The following is a 12,718-nucleotide window of genomic DNA, read 5'->3' as shown; positions in this document are numbered from 1 at the left end:
AGGGCAAATAGCTGAGCATTCCTAAAATCCAGCCAAGTGACTTTTTTCTCAAACAGTATAAAGTACAAAATGGTACAGGGATCTAGAGGCAGGCATGTCACTAGCCAAACATCAGTGACAGATGGACCCCAAGGAGCCTGTGTAGATACCTCCTGCAGCTGGATAGCTTGATTTTAGGTAAGTAGTCCTAAAAAGGCAGAGCAAAACAAACTACTTGCCTGTCTGTGGGGAGAACCTGGGTGTCTGACATTGAGGCTTGGATTTTCCTCCCATCCTCTATTCCCAGAGATCAATATCTGCCCCTGTCCTCCTCGACTTTGGGAGTTTCCCACAGATGTGTGGGTGTGTGTCGGCGGGGGGGATCCCCTCCTTTGCGAGCAAGGATCCCAGGGATTTTATTCTGCACATCCAGGTGATTTCGGTCTCTTCTCACTGGTTCACCTTGGCTCTGCTCCCCCTTTATCTTAGGTTATGGGTTTATATACAAGGCAGAATTGGAGAAGGGGTTTTGTTTTCTACCTCACCCCTCTACCCAAAGGGACACCCCTCATGCCCATTTCCCTAACCTTCTGAGATCAGGCATCCCTTTTCTCCCTTTCTGAAATGAGCTGAATGCTGCACAGGGCAGCATTTTCACCCCAACAGCTGGGTGAACAGCAGCAGCTCACTCACTCACCTCCATTGACATCCATAAACGCTCGAAGTGAGCTGGTGAGGTCCACCATGGCAGTAGAGTTGGCTGGGAAAGAGGGTACGGTTAAAGCGCTTCCTATGGATAACGTGCCGGGGCTGACCTTGCCATCTGGGGACGGAGCAGGAAGACTGTTACTTACGTCGCCTGAGGGAAACCCACCGGTCCAATCCCCCACTGCTGAGACAGGACTGGTTTCGGACCCAAGGTAATGTTCCCTTCTTGATTCTCAACCCATAGGCTCTGGAACTCCTAGAGCTAAAAACGTGTGGTGAGGAAGGGGAGATGGAACGACAACGCACCCGGGAACGCTGGAGTCTCCAGAGTACCAAAAACCAGTGAAATCTACTGCTCTGGGGAAAGTGGTGGGTAGCTGCATTCTCTGGGCCATGACCACCTCCCTGCTGTCTCTACTCTAAAGAAGTGGTATCTGCCCCTGCAACTCCTGCCTACTGAGGGGTGATTCACAGGGTGCAAAATCTCCAGGTTGGTACTGAAGGATGATCAGAGAAAAACAGCCTGACAGTAGGGGCCGTCCTGGGACCAGGGGCCCCCATGCAGAGAAATCACAGTCACCTGGTTACCGAGACTCCCAGCTGACTAGGAGGCCGGCTTCAGTTCAGACAGGAGAGACCACAGGGGGTTCCAGCAGCATCTGAAACCTGGTTCAGATGCTGGGGTCAGCAACCTCGAGGTCCTGAGTGCTTACTACGGACAACTGATAGAGCAAGTCCACACTAGGCCAAGTAGAGACTTAAGAGACTTCCCTTTGGCATATGGCCCAAGGGCAAGCTTCTGGGCAGACCAACCTAGGCAGTGGTGTTTTCTACTCCCTGTTTCCCTGACACGGAAGTTCCTCAAATGGGCTGGTTCTAAGAGTCTGGATCAGGCATGGGTCTAGTCCCCATGTGGACCATGAAACACTGAGGCCATCACCTAGAACCTCAGGCTGATCACAGCTGTTCCAGAGAGCAGGCTGCCTTTCTCTAAGGTGATGGAACAAAACAGGCAGAAAACTGGGTTTGGAAGGTGTGAGGTGGAGTTCAGGAGACCCAGGCTGCAGTTTCAAACCTTCAACCAACTTGGTAGGCCACTTTAATGAAATCACTTATCCTTTCAGTGGCTTAGCAGCCCCACCTATAAAATAGGGACAAGTTAACACGTGCTTCCCCTTCTATCACAGAAGTGGGGGAAGACAAACAGTACAGAGATCAAAATCCTCTGAAGCAGTTATCGGGATGTGTTTTTTGAATCTTAAGTGTTATATGCTAGGAAGAGCATAAAACCATCCCAAGTCATCCCAAGGATAAGCAGCACTCACCTGATGATGGTGCTGGTGAGCAGAATCGTTGGTTGGCCCCTGTGGCTAAGATACCGTCTCCTGCTGCTTGGGGGGGAGTGAGCACCCGGGTGGCATTTGGGGGTGAGCCCAGTGGCCTTGAATCTGTCAACGGAGGTCCTATCTGGGATTGGACAGTCTTTCTTTGCAAAGTGCTGGTGTTCTCAACGCTGGCACAAGAGCTGGCAATGGAAGGGGGCAGGCTTGGGACAGGAACCAAACTCCTCTGGGGGCAAGAGCTGGGGCCAGTGGCATTCTCTGTCTTCACAATGATGCCGACGGTGTGGTTCTGAAGCCCCCCAGCCGTTGGTGGCGTGAGGGGCCGGGGCCAGCCTTGCCGATGTGAGAGGCCTGGTAGTGGGGTGTTGGTGCCTGGAAGTCGCCGGGGGTCTGTGGAGTCAGTGGGGCTGCTGTAGAGGTGTGGGCCATTGACTTTCACCTCTGCGTTCACTGGCCCGTTGGCAGTCCCACAGGGGGCTTTCTTGGATTTTTCCGCACAAGAACTGCAGCTGATGTCTTCTAGGGCTGGGGGCTGATGGGGTGGAGAGCAGCTCAGGGAATTCTGGGTGTTAATCCCTGAGGGGCAGGACAGGGGGTAGTGGGAAGGGGTAGGTGCCTTGTCAGCTGTTTGCAGGGAGGTGGTGATTGAGCTGTCAGTCACAATAACAGGCTTAATATCAGCCTTCTCTGTCTGTTCAGAGTCCCAATGTGAAGGCATCTGCTTAGCAGATAAATGTTTCAATATGCTGCACTGGAGCGCAACAACACTACAGAGCCACTGCAACGGAAGGAGAGGAAAGGAGATGAGGGTGAGAGGCCTGGGAGGCGCTGGTCTTTCCTGCCACACCTACAGCAGAGCTGCCAAGTACCATTTCCAAGGTCCCATTGAGAATGCCCAGAAAGCATATGTTAGGCTTCTGAATAGGATTCCATTTCCATTCCCAAGCAAGATTTGTTGTTACACTTAGAAGGCAACACCCTGGTCAGTGCAGTCTGGAATTCTCATTCTGGCTCTGCATTCTGGCTCTGCCTCTAAGCCCTTACTGTGTGTCTACCGCTGTCACAGAACCTCTATGGGTCTACTGATCTCGTTCTACAAAACAGATTTGCCCGTCTCCTGGTATATTAGGGGACTGATAGAGAGAAGTAGGCTGGCTGACTCTGGTCTTTCTTACTTGCCTTCAGAACTTTAGTCAGAGGTACTCTCTGAAATACTTACCTCTTGGAGGGCTAGGGGTTGGGGTGAGTAGAACTGTGGAAGATGAGGATGGGAATGACACTGAGGCTACTTTAATAACAGCTATGGTGAGATGGAAGGAACACTGGATCTGAATCCCGGCCCTGCCTTCACTCACCTCTTGCTGCTCTGCCTGGGTGGCTAAGTGCTCAGAGTTCAAAAGGTGTGTCTGTGTTTCCTCAGGGATCCCACTGCAGATCAGCTCCCCGTCCCGAATGGCCGCGGGTGCAATGAGAGGGGGTGGAAACTGGTACTGAGATTTTATAGCATCGGGAACCTGTTCAGGGTAGATAAAAGGAAAAAGAGGGAGATAGTGCCAATGCGTCCAGGTGATCCTGCCCTGGCCATGCTGTTCTGTCTGAGGTGCTGATGCCCAGAATCATCCACTCTGGGTACAAGGAGGCTCGTGTGCTACGATTGCTCAGTGCCCCATCTCTTCGACTGGCCTGAGAAGACCCAGAGCTGGGTGAGCAGGCAGGGCCCCACTTTTCTTAATCAAGGTCTCAGGCTTGCAGAATCCACAAACTATTGCATGCTGGCTTCTGCTTTTGACCTGAATAAGTTCCACGGAAGACTGACACTCGACGGGACTTCCGAGTGGTATTCTACGCTTCTATTGCTCAGTGCCAAGTTTGGGAGGTGGGTGAGCAACAACTGAGAGGTCAGAAGTTAAATGAGGTCACATTCACTGTCAAAATGCCAGCCTAATGCCTGGCTCATGAGAAGCATTCAATCAATATTAGTTTTCTTCATCCATTCATTCATGACTCATGAAACAATTGAAGACCTCTTTGTTGCACAAAAACAGAAGACAAACTCTGAATCACACCATGTTAAGAATGAAACAGCCACACAAGCAAGAGTCATTCATACATTCAACCACCATTTATTGAGCACCTCCTGAGTCTAGGTACTGTGCCAAGTCCTAGTGATCCAGAGGTGAATAAAACGTAAGCCTTGCTCTCAAAGAGCTCACAGTCTAGTGGGGAGATAAACACACAAACATTACAATACAATATAATGGGTTCTAGAAGAGAGGCATGTCTAAGGTGCTATAAAAAAAATAGAGAAATGTGCTCATTTCTGTCTGGGGATGGGTGGGAGGGAGGCTGGGATTAGCAAAGATTTTATAATAAATAATACAGAGAAGGCAATATTTGAGCTGAGACTTGGAAGTTGCAAAGGAACTTCCAGGTAGGCAAAGGGACATAAACTGAAGGCATCTCTGGTAGGAGAGCAACATGTAACATACAGACTGGAAATATTTAGTGGATTTGGAAAACACTTGGAGAATCAACAGATTTGGTGACCAAGGGTTTACAGAAGATAGGGGAAGAGGAGCTGAAAGTGGTTCCTAGAATTTTGCCTTGAGGGGCTGAGTAGAGATCACTGTCATTAACTGAAATAGGAAATATAGGAAGAGGAACAGATTTGGAGGGGCAGAAGACTTTTGGTTGGACACACTGAGACTGAGGTATCTGTGGGACAGGCAGGCAGATATGAATCTGGTACGAGGAGAAAGGCAGAGAATATGGAATTGAGAGTCATCACCACAACAGTGTTAGCTGCCGCTATGGGCTTCTCTGAGCTGACTCAGGCATGGGAGGGGGAAGGACAAGCAGTGGGCTGGTCTAAGGCTCTTCCTTGGAGGAGAGTAAAGGGGTAGGTGGAAGAGGAGCCTCTGGTGAAGATATCAAGTTCTTAGCAGCTTTTAGCCTGTATTGTTATGCATCAAAGATAAAGGCCAATGTTCTAAGAGAGAGCTGGAGTAGTTCTCTGTCACTGTCCTCTGGTGCTACAGTCCTCACTTCACTCTGAAACTGTCCAAGTACAAAAGGCTTTTTAGGCAATTCGTGCTTTTGAATTTCCCTTAAATATGGAGAACTATTAAAAAAAGAGAAGAGTACCATAAAATCAGAGGGAAATTTCATCAAGATCCCTGGCCTGTTCACTCCAGCAGCCAAGATCTCTTCCAAATCTACACAATGGAATTCTACAGCCTGGATACTTTTACATCTGTTTAACTGAGGTTTGACACCTCCAATTTCCCCTATCTCCAAACTAAAATACCTCAATTTTGGAAAGCTTGTGTTTCTATGTAAGTATAAATATTTATGCAGTTAAGAGTCTGTTACACAATTTCCAACAGTTAACATCTTGCTATCGCTGACATTCACTGCAAATGACAGGAGGGTTTAAAGTGTGGCTGCCATCAAGTGGCCATATTTGTGAATTGCTGGTTTTTACTGACACAAAAGTATCTGAGAGGGTTATTTCAAAAGAGAAAAATCAATTTATTTGCAAGTTTATATATGGGTATATACTGCCGGACTCTCTAGGTTAACTGAATGAGGAGTCTGAATAGCCTAGGAGAAATGTTCTCGTCTTCACCACCACCAATGGTTTTCAACAAAGGAAATCTTTGTGGACACACTAGAACCTGTAAAGTGCATACAAACATTAGGTATTATTACGGCAACACCATAATTTGGGTCATTGGTGACACATTAATAGCAGCCACAAAAAAAACCAGATTTAACTCTCTCTTGAACATTTTCCTATTAAGTTCCTTGGCTGGGAATAGCTCCTCACTTTCCACATGGCTCTTTCGGTTTAATCACTCCTACTTCACCTCAGCAGAGAGCTCTGGGACAGGGGCCGCCTACAGTAACAGGTAACAGACAAGATGAGCACCAGGCAAGGGGACAGTAACAGCAGATCACACCTGGGTTCAGTGGGCTGGGCCAAAGGGTGCTTATTCTCAGGAGAACTAGAGGCTTACAGAGTCCAAAGGCCAGTTTGGGCTTTGGCCCTCACAATCCTGATCACTACCTCAAGCATGAAAACGTACGGTCACATCCATTACTTTCTGAGACACCACAGACAAATCTCAGGAGTGTCGGTTTCCACCTAAAAAATTGGGACAATGATCCTCTTCTTATCCCACAAAGGCACTCAGAGAGCACTATCCTGCCTGCACTAGTTTGTGACTCACCTTCAAACTCCTTCTTTTGACCGACTGGAGCACACGGCGGTTAGGAGGGTGTTTCTTGTGGATTCGGTTCAGGAAGTCCACTTTGACGACATGCTGTGAAATGGTGTCCTGGAAACGGTCAAATACCTGGCACCGATTGCTCAGTGTCATATTCTTCTGGTTCAGCTAGGGACAAAACAGACACACTCCTGCAGTGAGCTTCCAAGTGCCCATCCCCCCATCACCAGCCCCATTTTCTAGGTTTGAAAAATAGAAGCCCTTAGTCAAATGTGTTCCTTCAGTCGGGCGGGGGCGGGGGGGGGCGCTAGGATGTTGTCAGAGAGCAAGGGAAAATGTCTGAGACTCTTCCTCAGCCCTGACCAAATCCAGCGGGGAGAAGCTAGTATATTCCTATCCCCTAGAGAGGTCTGAGGGGAAAGGAAATAGAGACTAAGCCAAGAAGTGCCCTTCCAAATTCAGCCCTCGACAGCCTTCTGTTCCAAGTCAGAACACCCTTTGTCGGGTAACCAAAAGCAATACATGTTTTAGGAGACCCAGGCCTTGGCCCTCAATAGACCCAGACTCCCCCTCTAGCACGGGACTCTCTTACAGGAAGTAGGACTATCTCCTATATAAGAAGGAGAGTGGCTGACAACTGGAGTCGGCACCAGTATCCTGTGAGCCCTGTCCTGTTTCTACTCCGTGGTACCAGAGAACGTTAGTGAGCCCACCTGGATATCATTATTTTCCTCTATAGGTAGGGAAGCCTTGGGTTGTTTTTAGATGCCAAGTGGAGGGAAGAAAAGCATCCCTGCAGAGGCATACGAAAGGCATATGGAGATTTTGCCATTCTTCTCTCTACATTTGGTCTCCTACTCTAATTAAGAAAGGATCTACTGTAGCAGCTTCCTAATTAGTAAATTAGGGATTAACTCCTAAGCTGTAATAAAAAAAAATCACCAAATTAACGATTTCTCATCTGCTGGAGAGCTACTCTCTAAGATTCATACTTGGGTAGACTGCTCATGTCCCGTTTGTTCTTTCAGCAGAAGGCAAAACAAGATACTCTGATGTTGAGCCTCGAAGAGAAGATTTCTCCTAGCTAAACCTTCCTGAGCAGCATTAGCCAAAATAAGAATGCAAAGCAAGTTTTCTATTCCACGTGTGCAAGTCCCTAACTGAGGTTCCCTCGCCTCAGGGGCTGGGGCCACACTGCCATGTTTAGAGGCCAGCAGTCATTCCATAGTTACTGCCATAGAACAGATAACAGATCATAGGCAGCAACCTGTTTCACTGGAAAGGGTTCTCTTGTGAGGGAGCTCCTCTGCCTGAAGCCTCTTCCAGTCAACCTTGTGACTGACTTGTGAATGACTATTCCAACTGCCCGTAAGGAGACATCTTAAACCTCTTTTGGAAGTAACAAACTACAGCTCTGTTCTAGCCCCAGGAAGCAGTCTAGAAAATGTGCCCAGACTCGTGGGAGATAAAATAATAGGATCCTTGCATCGTTCATTCATTCATCAGGTTACTTATTCAACACCTATTATGCGCCATCAGCACAAGGTGGTTATAAAGAATTAAAGCACGAGAAGGGGAAGAGTCTCATCTGGTGCCTGGGACACATTAGGTATTCAATAAATGAATGACTGCCTAGGATACCATTATCCATGTTAATGCTTCAAACCAGAGAAGTTACCATAGCCAGTGCTAATTCCTGAGATTTGAGAATATTTTAGAATTAGTTTGTTCCTTCTAAAAATAAGAGGTAGGAAAATATGGAAACAAATAATGCACAGCTGAGGTATGTCAAGATAATTGGAATTGAGTAGGATGGTCTGCAGAAGCCAGTATCTGAGAGATGAGTGAACTCTGGCACAAAGCTGCCCTTAATATGCTTTCTACTGAATCAGTCCCTGCCCAGCTGTGCCTATAGAGTACTGAATGCACGCTACTGTACTTACCACCACATGTTCGATGTGATTCGGACACATCCATCTGCCCAGAGGCATGGCAGTGAGCGGCGGCTCGAGGCAGTCCATGTGGAACAGGAGGGGGCAATAGTCACACTGGATGAGAGGGGCCACGCGGCAGCTCCTGCAAAGAAGAGATGTAGGCCATTTCTGGGGCAATATGGGGGAATTCAAACCAACTGTGCACTGTGAAACAGCCTCCCCTTGTCAACCCTAACCTCCTCCTCGCCTAGTGATTTAGTTACACTCAAGATCACTGATGACTGAAGTTGGGGGCTACTACCAGGCTCTTCATTATTCTCTCTCCTAAGACAAATGTGTCTTTTTGGGAAGTGAATGTTTATTTAGAGTATAGCCAAAGTGGTTGTCAGGGCAGAAATGATCAATGCTCAATACCCACCATGGGAAGACAGTCAACTTTGCTCTCATCTTCCTACTACTCAAAAAAGAGAGCAACTACCTCATTTAAAAAAATCACCAGCAACCTTTCTTCTTAACCACAGTGAGAAAACATTTCCGCATGAAGCACTTGGCAAAACTGGCAATCTGCCAAGGAGTAGTGTGCTGGGAAAAGGATTTTGTATCGTGTTCATGTAAGCATGGTTCAAGGAAAGGGGCTTGAGCAAATGCCAATGACTTGTAACCATGACACTCCTTGGGTCCCTGAGATGCGCTGAATGCCACAGTCTGGGCCTGGCTCAGGGTTCTGGTGTGCTACCATCTAGTTCCTTATAGCTTCTGGTATCTTTTTGATAACGATTTTCTCTTGCTATCTTGCCCTGTTCATAATATACAGTCCTTTTAATACACCCAAGCCAGTAAGTCTAGCTTCAGTAATTGAAGCAGCTGGTTCCCATCGTTGAGGAGGTCCAATCTGAAGGAAACCAATGTCCCAAGGAGGATACAACTGGGCAGCCAAGAGGCTTGTGGAAGTCATCCAGTCCTATACACACCATGGATACTTGTACTACTATTAAACTCATTTTTAGTGATTTAAAAACTCTACTTTTTCTAGGGACTTGTGTCCCACTGGCTAGAGTTCTTCCTGCTAGCTAAATATCTTATGCTTCAGTTTAAGCCCAATTCCTCTCATTTTAGCCTCTACAAACATAGTAAACTAGTTTCTATGTACTGAGATTCTTCACAGAATGTGTTAAGACATTCAAAGCTCTGGTCAGTTAGTCAGCCTCTGTGCCCTCGCACTATTAGAATATGGGTTATCAACATTTACCACACATGGTTTAGAAGAGGAGAAGGAAGACAGAAAAATCATCATTTGCTGAATTTGAGGGAGAACCCCTAGGTATGGAAGAAAAATACCTGTTACACGTGAAGCAGACTTTGACGGGTAAGGGAACAAGACCATTGTGATCTAACTCGTGTTGTGTCTTCTTAACATTTTTCCCTGTAGTCTCCTCTTTTCTTCTCCTCTTGCTAGAACCTAGAAAAGAAAACGGTGGTGCTGAACTATTCCCCACTTCAGAGTTCGTAGCCTGGGATATGAAAACAACAGTAAGTAAAAGAAACAGATCTTAGCAAAAGCATGTGCCATGGAGTGGTCATGGACCTCTTTCTGATTTTAAGTGAGAAAGAAGAATGAGAAGGGAAGATAAGACATAAGTTAGAACTACATGTTCAGAAAAGTCACTTGCTCTCCGGCAGAAATACATTTTGATGCTTTGCAGCATAAAGTAGTCAGGAATGTAGCTTAAATATTGGCAACCTAAAAAATATAAATGCCCAACAGAGAACTATTCTGGGGAGAGGACTACGGAGAAGACTACAATTTCACCATATTTTTACAGAAATGAGAAAAGCTTTGATTCTATATACATCCTACTGACCAGTAGGCTTCTTAAGCCTTACAATTTATCTTTGTCTGGGAAAAGAAAATAGTGTCTATTAGATTCATATTATCAAGCAGAAGTTACGATGATTTATTTAAAAAAAAGAGCAGGGCAGTGCTATATTAAAACTATAACCCCATGTAACTTTTGACCCAGCAACTCTATTATGAATTCATGTGACAGATACACTCCTACATGTGTACAATGATGTATTTACAAAGTTATTCCCTGAAGAATTGTCTGTAATAACAAAATATTGGGAATAACCTAAATGTCTATTAATAGGAAACTGGTTAAATAAATTATGGAACATCGGTATAACGGACTAGTATGCAATCATTTAAAAAAAAAAACTGAGGAAATTCTATATTAATATGGAAAGGTCTCTAGAGCATAAGTGAAAAAAGTAGTATAGCAAGTAGTATGCTATTTTTAATTGACATCACTAAACTGTACACCTGAAAAATGTTGAATCGGCAAATATATCATTAAAAAAAGTAAAATTGCAATAGCAACAAAAAATAAGTATGCTATTTTTGTTTAAATAAAAGGGGACATACAAGCCATGTATCTGCATTTACTTATATCTCCACAAAGAAATTCTACAAGTATACACAAGAACCAAACAGTGCTCATCTGTGAGGGGTAGGGAGTGGAAGCTAGACAGATGGCAGGCAGAAGTGAGAGGGAAACTTTTCATTGTTAAGTTTTTTCATGTGTTTTGATTTTTGAACTCTGTGGATGTATTACCTATTTAAAAAATGAGTACCGGCAAGTGGCGGAGAAAGGAGTTTAGAACTCAGAAAATGGAAAACAGAACGAGCACTGTAACAGCTAAAACCTTCAAAGGTCTCTCCAGGCAGAACTAAGAACAGGAAGTTGAGACAGCGGCTACAAGGACAGTGACCCTGCAGGCAGCACTGCCTTTTAGCTGGACGATAATCCTTTGGGGAAGCTGGAGTGGGGGAGGAGATGCGATGGTTTGGCTAACCTGGTAGTGCAGTGGTACAAGTCAGTTCATTGGGCAACTGAAATTGGGTGGGGTTCCGCTCCATGGCAGCAGCAATCAGCAGCTCAAAAGGCCGCCTCAGCTGGGGCTGCACATAGTCCGGCTCTGCTGCTACTGGCTCCTCGTCCACATCAATGATGTCCTCGTCCATGTCGTTCTGCTCAGAGGTGGGGGTCTCTGTGCTGGCGTTGGATGTGGGTGTGCCAGGCCGGCTGGCCCTCCTCTCCAGGATCCGGGCATGGGCAATGGCCTTGAGTTCAGTTTTGCTAGCTGATCTGTCCAACAAGTCAGTGTCACTGCTGGGGGATGTAGTCCGTTTGCCAGATTTGTCCACCAGTCCATTGACATGGCCCAGCTCCTTTTTCTGCTCTCGTTTCTGTGCAAATGAACAGGTGGGCCCATCATACAAGTGCCACAAAACAGAAAGAGATGGATGCTACAAAGTCCTGCTAGACCACTAACCAAAACTATGAAAAACCCTAACATATCATAGAATCATCCACCTGGGAATGGAACACTGGTCTATTAAAGCTGACAAAACTATAGCTGGATAATGTTTCCAGGAAGGAAATCACCAAAAAATATGAGAAGTTAGAAACAATTACACACCATTTACTCTAACTCAGCACGTGACGCACAACATCTTAACGTGAAGTACAGAGGGCTAAAAAGTTAACACAGTGAGCATAAACTTATTCAATAACACACACAGGTCTGCACCTGGAGGCTGCCTTAGAGCATCCTGACCTTCTGAATGGTTTTTAAACCTTTGTTCAAAGTAAAGATAGTCTGCAAAAGCAAAGGTAAAAGAAAAGAACCAGGTAGAGCTCCCTGTACTGGGAGGCAGGGTGCTGACAAGGAAGGTAGCTTTGCTACAAAGAGGAGGGGGACAGGCACTCCAGCAATCATGATGTCCAAGGATGGTGGCTATCAATGTTTCAAGTTTAACCAGAACTCTGAAAATGCTACCTCTTAGAATAGGAAGGTGGAGAAATGAAAAAGACTAAATGTACTGGATAGGACTGGATGACTAATAAAATATATTTTCCTCCAGGACTCCAAACAGAATGATTGAATGAGGGTTTAACACTGGTTTCCAGTCAGAAAACCTGTAATCTTGTCCCAGTTCTGCCAGGGATCCCCTCTCACCTTGGGCGACTCAGGCTGGTAGGCAGGAATTTCTCCGTCTATAAAGTGAGACTAGTAAAAAACCTCAGCTCTCTTCCTGTCAGGGATATGGTAGGGATAAAGTGGGTCACATATATGAAGGGATGACGCTAAGCTGGGGAAGTTCTACTGTCCACTAGGAATTAAGGTAGGACCTAAACATCAGAGGTTGATGAGGCCCACAGAATGTATCATTTCAATCTACTTTAGTAACTACAGGAGGCCAGAGAACAGGCAGTGGTGGTGGTAGAAAAAGCAGATTTGGGATTGGATTCCAAAGTGGTCCATGTGAGAGCCGGTCAGAAGAAGCACACTGTTAGAGAAAGACATACTATAATCCCCAGCACGTAGCTCTGCTTCTAGTGAACTGATGAACAGATGATAGAGCTTTGGAGCAAGGTAGAACTTGGTTCAAATATTGGCTCTGTCAATTCTTTTGAGCTCTTGGGGAAGTTACTCTACATTTCTGAGCCTCAGTTTCTTC

General features: G+C 45.9%; 1 protein-coding gene across 3 annotated transcripts in view; it reads right to left on the bottom strand.

The window, feature by feature from the left end:
• The window catches only part of PHF12 (PHD finger protein 12), a 39,971-nt gene that overhangs the window by 4,316 nt on the left and 22,937 nt on the right, over positions 1 to 12,718 (bottom strand). For all 3 annotated transcript variants that reach the window (XM_049859595.1, XM_049859594.1, XM_049859596.1), the window contains 7 exons: positions 11,050 to 11,443; positions 9,532 to 9,652; positions 8,203 to 8,335; positions 6,263 to 6,427; positions 3,386 to 3,544; positions 2,013 to 2,808; positions 677 to 802 (listed from right to left, as the gene is read on the bottom strand). In XM_049859595.1, coding sequence (XP_049715552.1) covers positions 677 to 802; positions 2,013 to 2,808; positions 3,386 to 3,544; positions 6,263 to 6,427; positions 8,203 to 8,335; positions 9,532 to 9,652; positions 11,050 to 11,443 — 1,894 coding nt within the window. The remainder of the gene's footprint in view (positions 1 to 676; positions 803 to 2,012; positions 2,809 to 3,385; positions 3,545 to 6,262; positions 6,428 to 8,202; positions 8,336 to 9,531; positions 9,653 to 11,049; positions 11,444 to 12,718) is intronic.

This window comes from Elephas maximus, chromosome 19 (assembly GCF_024166365.1).
Source record: "Elephas maximus indicus isolate mEleMax1 chromosome 19, mEleMax1 primary haplotype, whole genome shotgun sequence".
NCBI classification, from domain to species: Eukaryota; Metazoa; Chordata; class Mammalia; order Proboscidea; family Elephantidae; genus Elephas; species Elephas maximus.
The sequence above is the reverse complement of the archived record's forward strand: the minus strand, read 5'-3'. Positions and strand labels throughout refer to the sequence as shown.